This window comes from Primulina huaijiensis, chromosome 6, assembly GCF_012295235.1.
Source record: "Primulina huaijiensis isolate GDHJ02 chromosome 6, ASM1229523v2, whole genome shotgun sequence".
Taxonomy (NCBI): Eukaryota; Viridiplantae; Streptophyta; class Magnoliopsida; order Lamiales; family Gesneriaceae; genus Primulina; species Primulina huaijiensis.
In genome coordinates, this window is record NC_133311.1 from 16,375,296 (window position 1) to 16,389,467 (window position 14,172).

At 34.6% G+C, this 14,172-nt stretch overlaps 2 protein-coding genes across 3 annotated transcripts in view; one reads left to right on the forward strand and one right to left on the reverse strand.

Moving 5' to 3' along the window:
* Window positions 1-989: 989 nt before the first annotated feature.
* LOC140979738 (transcription factor TGA2.3-like) lies at window positions 990-10,340 on the forward strand. The gene is made up of 11 exons (XM_073445291.1): window positions 990-1,317; window positions 1,455-1,558; window positions 1,666-1,745; window positions 1,834-2,034; window positions 8,217-8,294; window positions 8,392-8,451; window positions 8,559-8,636; window positions 8,717-8,774; window positions 8,877-9,148; window positions 9,432-9,677; window positions 9,990-10,340. The coding sequence occupies exons 1-11, from the start codon at window positions 1,214-1,216 to the stop codon at window positions 10,134-10,136; spliced, it is 1,428 nt and encodes a 475-aa protein (XP_073301392.1). The 5' UTR covers window positions 990-1,213; the 3' UTR covers window positions 10,137-10,340.
* Window positions 10,341-12,039: 1,699 nt separating this feature from the next.
* The window catches only part of LOC140979384 (uncharacterized), a 3,123-nt gene continuing 990 nt past the window's right edge, over window positions 12,040-14,172 (reverse strand). The window contains exons 2-5 of one of the 2 annotated variants that reach the window (XM_073444753.1): window positions 13,780-13,883; window positions 13,483-13,654; window positions 13,225-13,347; window positions 12,040-12,868 (exon numbers count right to left, since the gene is read on the reverse strand). In XM_073444753.1, the coding sequence (XP_073300854.1) occupies window positions 12,239-12,868; window positions 13,225-13,347; window positions 13,483-13,654; window positions 13,780-13,883 (1,029 nt within the window). In that variant the 3' untranslated portion in view covers window positions 12,040-12,238. Of the gene's footprint in view, window positions 12,887-13,224; window positions 13,348-13,482; window positions 13,655-13,779; window positions 13,884-14,172 lie in introns of both variants that reach the window. The other variant, XM_073444752.1, reaches the window with a different exon arrangement.

The following is a 14,172-nucleotide window of genomic DNA, read 5'->3' on the forward strand; positions in this document are numbered from 1 at the left end:
TTTTCAATGACAACACCAACACAAATTTCATTTATGATAGCTACTTGAAGATGGATTGTTTTCTCATCAAAATTGAGTATCAATATAGCAAAATCAAATATATGTGAAATCAAATTTAATATTTTTAAACTTAACTGATATTTAATTGTATTCCATTATAATTACATAACATGTTTGTTTTAATTTATAAATAACATTAATAAAACATTATAATGTCTCTTCTGTTGCAACATCAACACACACTTAAGGTTCTACCACATCATCTCATTAACCTCAAATCCATCAGTAACAGTGAATTGATCATGTAACAAACGTCCTCTTAAGACAAAATAGTATTTATGAGGGCATATCGTGGCATTTAATTTGTTGCTGGTCCCCGCATAAAGAAAAATTATATATGGGGTAAATAGAAACTGAAGTGAATGTATAAGTAGGTTGATCCAAGTGCGCATTCCAACGTTTTTATTTTCCACAGTTAATTAGAACAGGGATTTAGATATTCCAATTTTCAGACAGTTTTCGTATGTGTTGAGTTCCTCACGTGGGAGATGTATATATATATATATAATATATAAATTAGAACAGGGATTTAGATATTCCAATTTTCAGACAGTTTTCGTAAGACAGTTTTCGTATGTGTTGAGTTCCTCACGTGGGAGATATATNCACGTTCCACGCACATTAGGGTACAACTTGTTGCGGCAAAGTGGTACAGTCTGAGGGAAAAGGGTCTGTCCCATGGACACTCTGGAAATTAAACAAAGCATAAATTAATGTAGGAAATTTAAGTGGTAGAGCTAGCAAGAGAGCTGATTATTTTTATTATTATAAATTCTCACGTTATCTAATCTAAGTATATATTATATATGGGAAAAATATTTTATTTTCTAAATTTATTAATTAATTGATTATAATTAATTTCACATGCGTCGCCAAAGTTCTTATCTTCTCCATTGTGGGGTGGTAAATTAAATTTAATCATAGATATAAAAAAAAAGCGACACCACTTTGGTACGCTATCCTCTGTTGAAATAGATTGCTTCCAACATCTGCCTTTTTAACCTTTCCTTGTATATTTTTTTGTCACTGTCATTCCTCCTTTCTGCTCAATACTTTTTCCAACTTCTCAGACCTTCTCCCGTTCTCCGGGTGTTGTATTGTGTTTCACACGCGGAGATCTTGACGCTGTTAAGAATATCATCTCATGCTGTGAATGTGTGAAAGAAAAATGCAAAGCTTCAAAGCTTCAGTTCACCACACTATGTCTCTCACAAACAATGATCTTTTTTGTCACTCCAACTCACCATTTTACTACAGGTGCATGTTGGAAGCTTTGGTTTTTGCTGTAAAAGTTGCATGCTTGATTTTTTCGACATGGGTTTTCTGTGTGGTTGGATCGTTTAGTTCTATGTTCATGTGTTACGTGTTGTGACTGTAAGCATATGTGTATGTAGAGTTGATGAAGGCAGTGGAAGTGGTACACGTTTTGCGGATCTCGGGGAGCTCGAGCAGTCAACTGGAAATGGTCCATTTGATCATGCTGTTAATTTGACAATAAGTAATATTGTTCTTCGTTTCTAAACATGGTTTCATTTTTCAAATTGTTTCTCTATTACTTCGTTCATGGTAACCACTAGCCAGAAACTTATTTTCTGCTATTTGTAGACTCAATATACAATGATCCAAATGCGAGCAGTCATGTTTCTGTTTTGTCGAACAACTTACAGTTCTGTGGAATCAACGCTGTAAGTCTTCCGAAGGATCTTGTTTTCATTTGTACACGAGGTTTGGTGTTCTAGCTCGTTATTGTGTTTCTTTTTTTTTTTTTTGTAGAGTTTGGGTTCGTCTGAAATGGGATCAGCAGTTGGAGGAGTGGACTCAGCCCAGTTCATGTTGCAGAAGGGAGGAATAATGACTGTTGGCGGTGGTGGAGCTTTGGGAAACGGGCCTTTTGAGAACTGGGGCGACTCCGGCGTGGTGGCAGATCACAGCCAACAGACTGATGCGTCTACAGATACTGATGAAAAAAATCAGGTCATTTTTCTACCACGTGGGAATGTGCCTTAGCCTTCAAAAACCTAGCTTTGTCGCTTTTAGACGACGCCTATAATTAATTGATCAAACTTAGTTATTTCTTGATTTCTTNTCTTTTTCTTTTTATTTATTTTTTATTTTTTATTTTATATATCAAAATTGTAGCGTAATTTTTAACTATTTCTCGTAATTCTATTTTAATTTTCATTTAAATATCATCATAAAAAATATTGTATAAGTAAGTTGGTGCGCTAATATATATTAATCATTTTAATAATGGAACGCAAATGCATGCAATTATACATTTGGTTTTCTAATTAAATGCGATTTCTTGAGTCATAATTGATCGAACTTGAGTCACGTTTGATTACTAAACTATTTTGAGAATTTTTCCAAACTTAGAAACATTTCGAGCTTGAGCTTGAATTCTTGTCATATGCTTGAGTATTAAAAATAAAATTTCAGTTGTTAATGTTTTAAAGTGTTACTCCAGTAATTGATATAACCCCGTTGTTATTAAAGATTAATTTATTGTAACAACTGATTTTTTGTAATACAAAAATTCTTTCAATTTTATGTTTTATTAGACAAAACTCTAATCCGATTCGAAAGTCAGAATCATCAAAAAAAATTTATTTTTATGTTAAAAATATTTTTTTTTAAATGTAAGTATGTATTATGTTGATATCGTAGTGAGTGACGTTATTTTTTTAATATTCGGCATGGTGGGGTCCACGGAAGGGTGGAGTACTATTTTCCAAAAAGCGACATATGATTGGTTTGTGTATTAAATATATTATTGTTATAATCTTTATATCTAGACTTATATGATATACATAGTGTGAGACATAATATTATATATTAGTAAAAGATGTATATTTGTTGTATGTGTTATTATTATTTGATCAAATAATATTAAATAATTAACATGAAATTATTTTTCAATTTAGAAAAATTTTTCGATTTAAAAAAAAGTTTTGTTTAGATTTTTTCTCTATATAAAATATGAAGAGACTTGAGAAGATTTTTAATAGAGTAAAAAAAATAAATATGGAATTAAATATTTTGGTATCTTCAAATTAGTTAATTCAGGGATCTAAAACTTAGTATAGATTTATGTGTATAGTAAAATGTCAACTTCATCCTTTATCGCTTCTTCGAACGTTATCGTGTTTCCCTTGGCTTAAGATCCGGGCTTCTTCGTCTCCTACGGCCGATTAATTTTCCAAATTCTCTTCACTGAGCATCCGTTCATTTTTCCAACGCACATTGAATTCCCAAAACTTTTAGACCGAGTTTGGAATTCAATATTTACCCAGATATTTTTCTTGACATGGGAATTTCTTCCCGGAAAGATGAAGCTAAAAATAATATTTCATCCAAGTTCTTGAATTTTTAATCTCCCCCTCTATTCATTTACTTGCTCCCCAGTATTTTTGTATGTTAGATTTTAAGTTTACATTTCTTTTAGAATCTTGATACTTCTGAAGTTAAATTCAATATTTGTCGAGTATTTTTTACCCGTATACATTTTGATATGAGATGTTGAGTATCTCTATTGAATGCGTGGACCTGCTAAAGTTTGACTGCATTTACTATTTTCTTGAGTTGAGGATGGCAGAGGAATCACTTATAAATTCTTTAAAAAACTAACTTCTAAATTTGCCAAGCTTTGATTTTTCATTTGTTTGGTGGTGTAAACCAATTCGTATTGAATTGTGTTCGAAATTACCTTTTTTAGGGCATCTCCAACCGGGGCGCTACCCACATCTCCTGCGTCAAAATTTGACGTTGACGCAGGGTGTTGTATTTTTTTAAAAAATTTTTTTATTTACTTTTTTATTATTTTTAAATTATGATTAATTTAATAAATAATATATTTAATAATATATGAATTCTTTAATATATTTTAAATGATTTAAAAGCATTTAATTAATATATTAAATAAAAAAATATTTTGTTAGTATTAATAATTGAAATTTATTTGATTAACATATTAATCTATAAATTGAAAGGTTAATATAAATCATTACTGTAAATAACATAATCGAATACACAAATTTATTGAATAATATTTAAGCATTCAAACACACGATTAAAATAAAAAACGAAATCAAATACATTTAATTTAAGTGCAAGGATAATAAAAGAGAATCAAACTAAATTAAATAATAGAGAATCAAACTAAATTATCAATAATCTGGAAAATCAGGTCCTGATCCATATCCAGATCCTCCAAAATCACCAAAATATTTTCCAAATGTGTTGCCTTCACATTGACGACGTTCTTCCTCTCTTTTCTGCATAATTCTTGCTCTTTCATTTTGAATTATTTGACGCATTTCTGGATCACCAATTGTGGTCAGATCAATGTACAAAATTTTATTCTCCTCTTGAAATGCAGCCAATGCTATTTGTTGTTGTCAAATTTCTAGCTTTTTTTGTTCATTTTGCAACATTAACAGCTTAATATCATAATTTTGTTGAATATCGGTAGCTCCCTTTTGTAGTACATTGATAAGATCGCGATGACCTTCCTTCATCGTAGAAATTAAATCTGATACATTTTCTTCTCTTTTTTTCTTTAATTTGGATTTTTTCACTCCAAGTGGTCGCTGAGATGGAGTTCCACATGCATTTTCATCACTACTTAAATTAATTGAAAATGAATTTATTCCTTGAGAACCTCACATTGGAGATTCTGATTCTTGATTATCTGATTGTGACGAATCCAAATTTGTGACATGTTGTTTTGATAGTGGTATCGGTGCACTGTCGTTGGCCGAAAATTTCTCCAAATCTTTCATGATAGGCCACACATGATCGAATTTGAATCCTCGACTGAAATTTTTATCTTGCATCATTAAGTCTTTTGCTCGGTTCAACTGCACAAAAATATCCAACCCGTATAAAAATAAAGTTAGCGTATCTAGAATATTTTAAAACTAAAGACTTACAATATCTTCCTCGGATGCGCCACTCGGCTTCAGCTTTTCAATTATGCTTACACAGCCACATAATTTTCTAACAGCACGGAGGATAACTTGCATGCGACATTGCATTGATCTTCTATTGCGTTCTTGCATGTTATTCGATCTGCTGCCATTGAAAGCTTCTTCAATACGACTCCAAAATCGATCTTTGGATTGGTTTATACCGATGATAGGATTTTGCGAGACGTCAAGATAAACATGACATAATAGCTTATCTTCTTCGATAGAGTAGTTAGATGTTCGGCTACTGGAGTCTATTGGTTTTCTTTGAAGAAATATATTATTTGGAGTATGATTTGTAATGTTTGATAATTCATTCAAACAATCAGGAGTATATTTATAGTAGAAATTCCACCTACCATTTCAAATGCACCTACCGGTCCAAATGCACCTACCGATTCACCTACCGTTCCAAATGCACCTAACCTTCCGAATTCACCTACCATTCCAAATTCACCTACCGTTCCAAATGCACCTAACCATTCCAAATTCATCTACCGTTCAAAATGCACATAACCTTCTAAATTCACCTACCGTTCCAAATCCACCTACCCTTCCAAATCCAATTACCGTTCCAAATTCATCTACCATTCTAAATTCATCTACCGTTCCAAATCCACCTACCATTCGAAATCCAATTACCGTTCCAAATTCACCTACCATTCTAAATTCATCTACCGTTCCAAATACACATAACCTTCCAAATTCACCTACCGTTCCAAATGCACCTACCGTTCCAAATCCATCTACCGTTCCAAATCTACCATTATATAATGTGGATTGTATTATCATACTAACACATAAATCTTGCATTCTTCATATCACAAAAATGAATCCAACTTTTCAATTTGATGCAATATCGTCTAGCTCATATTCATTGTCAGATATTGAAGATGACATTCAATTCTTCGAAAATCTCCAAAACAGAAGCAATGCAATACTGACAACTATATCTCGAGAACAAAATTTGGTTGCTTCCTACATCATCCAACAAGAAAAAGAAGTCACACATGGAGGTTCAATTCCGGGTCACATATTCATTCGACGCGACCGTGAAATTGCTGATCGTAAGTTGTTTGACGACTATTTTGCTGAAAATCCAGTATATAATGAAGCAATGTTCCGTAGACGATTTCGAATGTCTCGGAATCTTTTCATTCGGATAGTAGATGGTATACAGAATCACGATGTTTATTTCATACAACGAAGTGATAGTTTGGGACGGTAGAGCAAATAGGAGAATGCAGCATATGCCTTACCTGCAGATGCTACTGATGAATACATCCAAATAGGAGAATCGACTGCAATTCAGTGTATGCAACGCTTTTGTCGAGCTATAGTGGAAGTTTTTGCTGAGCAGTACTTGAGATCACCTACGGCTAATGATGTTGCTAGACTACTCTATATTGGCAAACAACGAGGTTTTCCTGGAATGTTGGGAAGTCTCGACTGTATGCATTGGAGGTGGAACAACGAGGTTTTCCTGGATCGTTGTTTGCCACTATGATCTTTGGATATGGCATGCATATTTTGGTATGCCCGGAACCAATAATGATATAAATGTTTTAGAGTCGTCCAGTCTATTTTTCAATCTTGCACAAGGAATTGCTCCTCCAGCTCATTACAATATTGGAAGCAAAGAATATGATACTGGATATTATTTAGCTGATAGTATTTATCCGAAATGGTCAACTATTGTGCAGACTATCCATGATCCGCGTGGTCCAAAGAAGCAGTATTTTGCGATGAAACAAGAGTCATGCAGGAAAGATGTGGAGCGTGCATTTGGCGTTCTTCAATCACGATTTGCAATTGTGGCATTTCTCGCCCGTGGTTGGAAGAAAAATCATTTGCATGATATAATGAAAGCATGCATTATAATGCGCAATATGATAATCGAAGATGAACGTGATCTTAGTGCACCAATTCAAGATGCGAGGGAAGCACCGACTCAAGTGGTAGAAATTGTTGTCAATGAACATATCAGATTTCAAGAAATTCTCGCTCGATATAAAAAAATAAAAGACAAAGACGCCCACTTTGCATTACGAAATGCTTTGATTGATCATTTATGGGATGAATATGGTCATTCAAATATTTGAAATTGTATTTTAAATGTATTTTTTAATTTAATGTCATGTATTTGTATTATGTTTTTTTAATTCAAAGTCATGTATTATTATATTTTATCCATTTAAATAATTTATGTTTCAATTCGTATAATATTAAACAATTAAATAAATTTTTAATAATTATTAAACAATTTAAATAAATATTAAACGATAATTATTAAACAATTTTTATAATCATTAAACAATTTAAATTAAATAATTTAAATAAATATTAAACGATACTTATAATTATATTCATAAAATTAGAAATATATATTTAATAATTAATAAGAAATAATTTAAATATATTTTTAAAAAGGAATATTCTGAGAATATTCTTTTTAGAGTAAGATTTGAAGTAGATGGGTTGGAGATGAATATAATATTTGATGCAGAAATTACACTATTTTAAAATAGAGTTGCTTTAAAATAGAATTGTTGGAGATGGCCTTATAATAAAATTCTTAGATGCATCATAGTGTACGGACACGGGACGCCCGAGCCAGCAGCTCCAGTTATGTTGCTTCTCAGCATATTACTGTAGATGAAGTTAATGATGTTCCTCCAAGATAACGAGTTATGGTTGTAATATTAAAGTTTGTACAGACCAAACTAGCTGTTGGTTACGACAATAAGTATGTAGGGTTCTTGAGATCTTGACAATAAGTATGTAGGGTTCTTGAGATCTTGCAACAGAGATCTGGTTGGCCATGTATGTTTACAGTTTGACAGTGTATTCATTCGATGTTATATTATGTCTCACTTCGGTTCTAGTGGCATATTTGTTTGTTTCCTCAAAATTGCAAGGGAAAAAAATAACGAAAAGACAAGGACAAAAAACTACTAGATAAGCGATGAAACTTGAATCTGGAGCATGTTATGTTTGCTTCTTATCGAAGTTATATTGGTGGATTTATTTAAAGTTTCCATTGACTAGAAATGAACAGGAAGCTTTTAACATTTTTCTTTGTGAGGGAAGCTTTTGTTCTTTCATGTTTTTTTTATTGTTGAAATAAAAGGTGGCTGCCTTGAAATTTATGGTGATGGGGATGATTTTGATTTGGGTTTTTACTTTTAGTTCCCTGGAGTCCATAACCAAAGATTGACAATTTTGGGTTCGACTGACCCTTCTGACGGAAAAACTGGAGAGCAGAAGGTTGATTTTTTACGTTGCAGTCGTCTCATTTTCGTTTGATATAGAATGTAACTTTGTAGTGATTGTTTTGCTTGTTTTTGTTACTCTTTTTTCCTAGGTACTTCGTAGGCTGGCTCAGAACCGGGAAGCTGCAAAGAAAAGTCGAATTAGGAAGAAAGTATACGTTAATCTATTGAATTTATTGTACTTTATGAACAAGTTCAATTAAGTAGGGAAAAGCTCGGGATCAAGTTTACTTCCCTGTCCTAATCTGTGTGTTTTTAGGCTTATGTTCAACAACTGGAGAGTAGCCGACAAAAGCTTACCCAACTAGAGCAGGAGTTGAAACGAGCTCGACAGCAGGTGCTTTTCTCTATGTCATATGCAATGTGTTGATACAAAATAAAATTGATTATACACAACGCCTTCATATTTAAATGCAGGGCATCTTTGCTACGCCTGGATTCACGGGAGATCATAGTCATTCTAACAGTGGAAATGGTTGGTAAAGTTGCGAAATGATATCATCTTTCAATCAAGATTTAATCAATTATGAAAACCATTCCTTAGTTTTTAGAAGCGATGCAATTATACTTTGTGTAGGGGCTTTGGCATTTGACATGGAATATGCTCGATGGCGCGAAGAACATCAAAGCCTGATAGAGGATCTGAGATCGGCTGTGAATTCTCACGTGGGAGACAGTGAACTACGGCTTATTGTTGATGCGGTGATGTCCCATTATGATGAAGTGTTCAGATTGAAGAGTGTAGGTGCGAAAGCCGATGTGTTTCACATGCTCTCTGGTATGTGGAAGGCTCCTACTGAAAGGTGTTTCATGTGGTTAGGAGGCTTCCGTTCCTCTGAAGTTCTCAAGGTGATTCAACTATTAGTTTATCAGTCTGGCATCTTATTTATTTTGTTCTGACATTCTTTTCTGACGAAATGTAAAGGGAGGTCGCAGTGGATATGTGGGGCGAAACATAATCTTACTTGTATGATGTATGATGTGTTCTAACTAGGATGAGTTGAAAAAACCTTTTTAATAGATGGCTTTAGGATTGTGGGAAAATATGCTCAAGAAAACTCCATAATTTTGTTGTGTGTACAAAGTGGCAAGTCTTGATTTGTTCTAACCCGTTCAGTTTTTGGAATTTTAGATACCTGAAAGGCAAATTCAGCCATTAACCGAACAACAATTGATGGGAATCAGAAGTTTACAGCAATCCTCTCAACAAGCTGAGGATGCCTTATCCCAAGGAATGGAAGCTTTGCAACAAACACTCGTCGATACATTATCCTCCATCTCCTCTACTCCTCGTGACTCTGGATATGTTTCTGATTACATGGAACAAATGTCTATTGCCATGAGCAAACTCGCTGCTCTCGAAAATTTCCTCCATCAGGTACAATTAATCTATCCTACATATGATTTTCCAATGATGCAGCAATCATGAATCTATGATCATGGATCCAGTAAGGGGACTATTACCCACTCGAACAAATTTTTTAAAAAATATTATGAGTAATATTTTTTAACATAATATTTTTTAAAAGAGGCAAGTTTAACCCCAAACCTAATCCCAAATCAAGATTACCACCCACCTTCATCATTACAAATCCTACGTCCAACGTTCGAACGCTTACGCGAGTACATTTTTGAACCTGTATTTCCGATTTATCAAACGTTAAGAGGTTATGTATTTGATACTTTACAGGCTGACATCATGAGACAGCAAACTTTGCAACAATTGCAGCGAATCTTGACCACCCGTCAAGCTGCTCGTGCTCTTCTCGCCATCAATGATTACAAGTCAAGACTTCGGGCCCTGAGTTCTTTGTGGTGTGCACGCCCCAGGGAATGAACTCTTCCTCGTGTTCTTTTCACCAGATACGACGTATGTACGTTAATCTTTCTGTTTAGGATTTCTTGATTACAATGGAACCCCGGGGTGCTAGTGTACGTTTCTTTTTTTATTTTTTTTTTTAAATTATTTTTGGTTATGTCTAAGATGAGTTTCCTATGTCGTGAAATTTTCTGATTCCTTTGTAGAAATTGTTGTTTGTTATCTGGGATTATGTTGCCTATGATTTCATGCTCTTATAGTAAAATGTATCCTTAATGTTCTAGAACTACCCTCTTTCGGCCTGCTAAGAGTAGAGTATAGCAGATGTGTAGTAATAAAAAGCTCGCAAGGCGTGCGTCTAGGCTCGAGACCAGTGGAGGGTCTGCGATTGTGTCTTGACACAAGGTATGCCGCAGTCTTCAACCAAGCCTGTGCCTTAACCATAAAGGCCTGGGGCCACTTGTAAGCGCACCTTCGATGTAGAGATGATAAATCAACAGTGAATTGCAAGATAACAATTATCCACTCTCGATGATATATTAAAAATATTTCTCTAACTATTCTTTGATAATCTACAAAATATATATTGGGTTGTATCTTACTAAATTTTCTGAGGATATTTCGAGTTAATCATTCTAGGGTGGTGTTTCACTTCAATAGGACGCCCAACTCGCCTTGCGCATTGCGCCTTGGCTCTATGGTACTTATAAGCCATGCCTTGCGCTTCTAATAACACATATTCAACTCGGAATCTTTGAATTTGTCTATTGAAATTACCTACAATCACCAAGAATTTTTGGCTCGCTTGTATGTTCTTCCCTTGTGATTCTTCTTCCTTCCTTCAGTGGCCACATGACGACAGAGAATTTGTCAAGGGCTTAACAAAACATGAGCACCGTGAGCTGAAGTAAAATTTTCTATGATGTAAGAACGATCATACTTGATTCGGTTTTCTTCTGGGGTGAGTGATTTGTGGTATAAAACCCAGTCCCATTACCAGCTACTCCCCACAAGTTAATCATCCAAGAAGGAGAAGCACATTCCTCCTGGTTTCCAGGCCAATTATAATACCATCTTGGTTGCGAAACAAGCCATGATGGCCCTGTTATTAGGGCTCTGTTTCCGGGCTCCGAGTATTTAGTCAACACTATCATCATATTCAGCAATCAAATTCCTGACTTGCCGCCTCAGCTCATTATAGGAAACATCATTTTCATTACAATGCTCCAAATTCGACGATTGTCTTCACCGGTGGATATGTGACGTTCAGGGCCCAAGAAGACAGGGTGATCGTTAGTACCATGATGTTGCACGGACAATGAGCGACTCTTGTCAAATTTCTAGGTGAAGAGAACATGAATGAACTGATCTCATACCAGAATGAGAGAGATTCCAAAACTGTTTAGGTATATAACTGTGCAGTTGAGAACTACTTAAAAGATTTGATAGGGGTATTAATCATATAAATAAGGTGCATTTTCTTTTCGGGACTTCATCAATAAAAACTCTAAAGTTAAGCGTACTTGGCTTGAGGTAATTCTAGTATGAATGACTTACTGGGGAAGCTACCGTACGCTGGAAAGACTCATTTTGGTATAGTGTGACAATCGTCGAATCTGGGACGTCGATACTCCAATTCATTACACAAGTTGCCATGTGTTTCATGCATTTCTTGTTTGTGTTTGATGTTTTCAAATTCATATCATTGGGGATTTATAAAGTTAAGGGTCGTATGCGGAACTTACTTTGATGGTGGTCATTTTTCTCGAAGACAAGTGGAAGGTAGATATAGTGTATTGTAAATTGTTTCCAATTGGCAACAAATGCATTCATTGGACTTTTCTACAAGATTGTCTAAAAAATTTGAGTTCAATTATCAATTGCTGGCTTTCCATTTTTTTTTTATCAGTAAATAAAATGTATTACTCAATCGAGCATATACAAATGTACTGGACATATCCAGACTAAATTGTGCTCAACAATTATATGGATATTCCAACCTTTAGTAATAGTAAACTCTCTCTCGAAAGTAAACTTTTATTTCATTCCCTGTCTCCATTGATTCCTCACAGAAATCGGCCTCCGGTTGATGTTCAGAGGTCCCAAACCCTCAGTTCTCGTCACGGATGCTGATGAATTTGGCTCGGTTTTAAATCCAGCTCTTCTTTATGTTGCAAGAGTCCTGTAGTAAGAGGAGTAGTTGAATTATTGCCACTCCCTTCGATAACTTCATCGTTTTCATCATCACTTTGATCGAAAACTACCTCTCTTGCCAGTGGCTTGGAATCAATATTTCCCTCTTCGGACGAGGTTTCCATTTCCTTAATGTTTTCAGCTTCTGAATCCGCAGTTGTACCAGACAAGGACCTTTTATAACCTGTTTTGTTCTCAGTTTCAGTTACCCAATCATGGCTTTGAATGGGGTGAACTTTTTCAAATTTCAGCTCATCTTCTAATGAATCCTTTTCATCTCGAGTAGGATGAAATGTGTCTGATGATAATTTTCTTGGCTGATGATTTGGACGATCTTGGTCGTCAGGATGGGTTGGTTCAGATCGAGAGAGCTTTACAGCCGCCCTGGCAGCAGCCGCTGCGTATGCTGCTGATTCGAATGCCGCTTGTGCTGCATGAGCGACATCTCTGTATTTTACCCCGAGTTTTGGCGATTCTGTGAAATCCATTGCTTCTTCTACATCATCATGTCTTTTTGAGTTGTTTTGCCGATTCTCTTTTCTTGAATCTTCATGTTTCTGATGGGGTGATAGCTTCTGAAAATTCAGATTAAAGTTTTGTATTGAACTTGACGCTTTTTAATACGTGTAAACAGATGAAAAGAATTGTGGGAGACGCGACGTAATTGCATGTACTAACAATTTGAAATTTCGAAATTGCAAAAAACTCTCATTAAAAAAATATCTATTAACTTTCCATTTGACATCTTCGTGTTTTCAAATCTCGAACACACATACTTTTGTCTGAGAATTAATGATTACAAGAACTTTCAGCAATATCGTAATTTCACATTATATTTAATTAACTCATTCTTAAAATATTTTACAAGCATAATTTTGAGCGAATTATTGAGTTGAAAGATTAGTTGATTTACCAGTACGATGGGTGGAGCAGTCGTCTCGTTTGGCATAACAATGTTCTTTTCTGTAGCAATATCTTGAAGCACCTTCATTTTACTCTCCATGGTTGGCGTCTTTGTAGAAAACTTCTGTACCATCTGTTTGTAGGAAACAAATTTTGTACAAGCTAGAATATTGAATTGATTATTGTTTTCGTTTAACTATAAATTATAACATATGATAACAGTGTAACTCAAATTTTTATAATTCGGCCGAATATTTAGTGTATATACCTTAGGATTCACACCACACTTGTTGCGTAATTCAACTGCCCGTGCCACGAAATCCTTCCAATAACGAGAGGAGAAAATCTTGCGAATTTCTTGAAGTTCTGGAAAATCACCACATCTTGAAGCAGCATAAATTAAGCTTGATGCAGCTTCCACAATTTCATCAGGACATTCTCTGCATGAAACGACAAAACTTGAAATATATATATGAAGAATGGAAAAGAAAATTTGATTTCGAGCAACAAAATTCTCAATCTGCAGTTAAGAAATCAAGAGAACAGATGAGAGAAGAAAACTAACTTTTCTTGTTCGATGAGGCTGACTCTCTCAATCAACAAATGACAGTATCCTTCCAACATGGCATACACATCCAACATATTTTGCTCCTTAATCACTTGCTCAACCTGCATATCAATACACACACACAAAAAAAAAAAAAAATCAGACATACAATACCATAAAATATCAATAAACCACTCCAAGACTCAAGTATACATGCTGATTGAACATTAGGTAGAAACAGCTTAAAAAGTTATGCAAACAAGATCGGTTCGATGAACTATACCACAAGTTATCAAATTATACCCCTATTTTGATGCCATATTAGGAAACATTAATCCAAAAAATAAAAGTCCGTTGGTTCGTGAGATGAGACGATTAATGACTTGTAACCTGGAGATGATAAATTATATA

Bases quoted from the DNA above. Each gene is read 5' to 3' on its own strand.
- LOC140979738 (XM_073445291.1), top strand. From the start codon at position 1,214: ATGTGTGAAAGAAAAATGCAAAGCTTCAAAGCTTCAGTTCACCACACT. The intron at 1,318-1,454 runs GTGCATGTTGGA...ATGTGTATGTAG, and splicing joins AACTCACCATTTTACTACAG to AGTTGATGAAGGCAGTGGAA. The intron at 8,775-8,876 runs GTTGGTAAAGTT...TACTTTGTGTAG, and splicing joins TCATTCTAACAGTGGAAATG to GGGCTTTGGCATTTGACATG.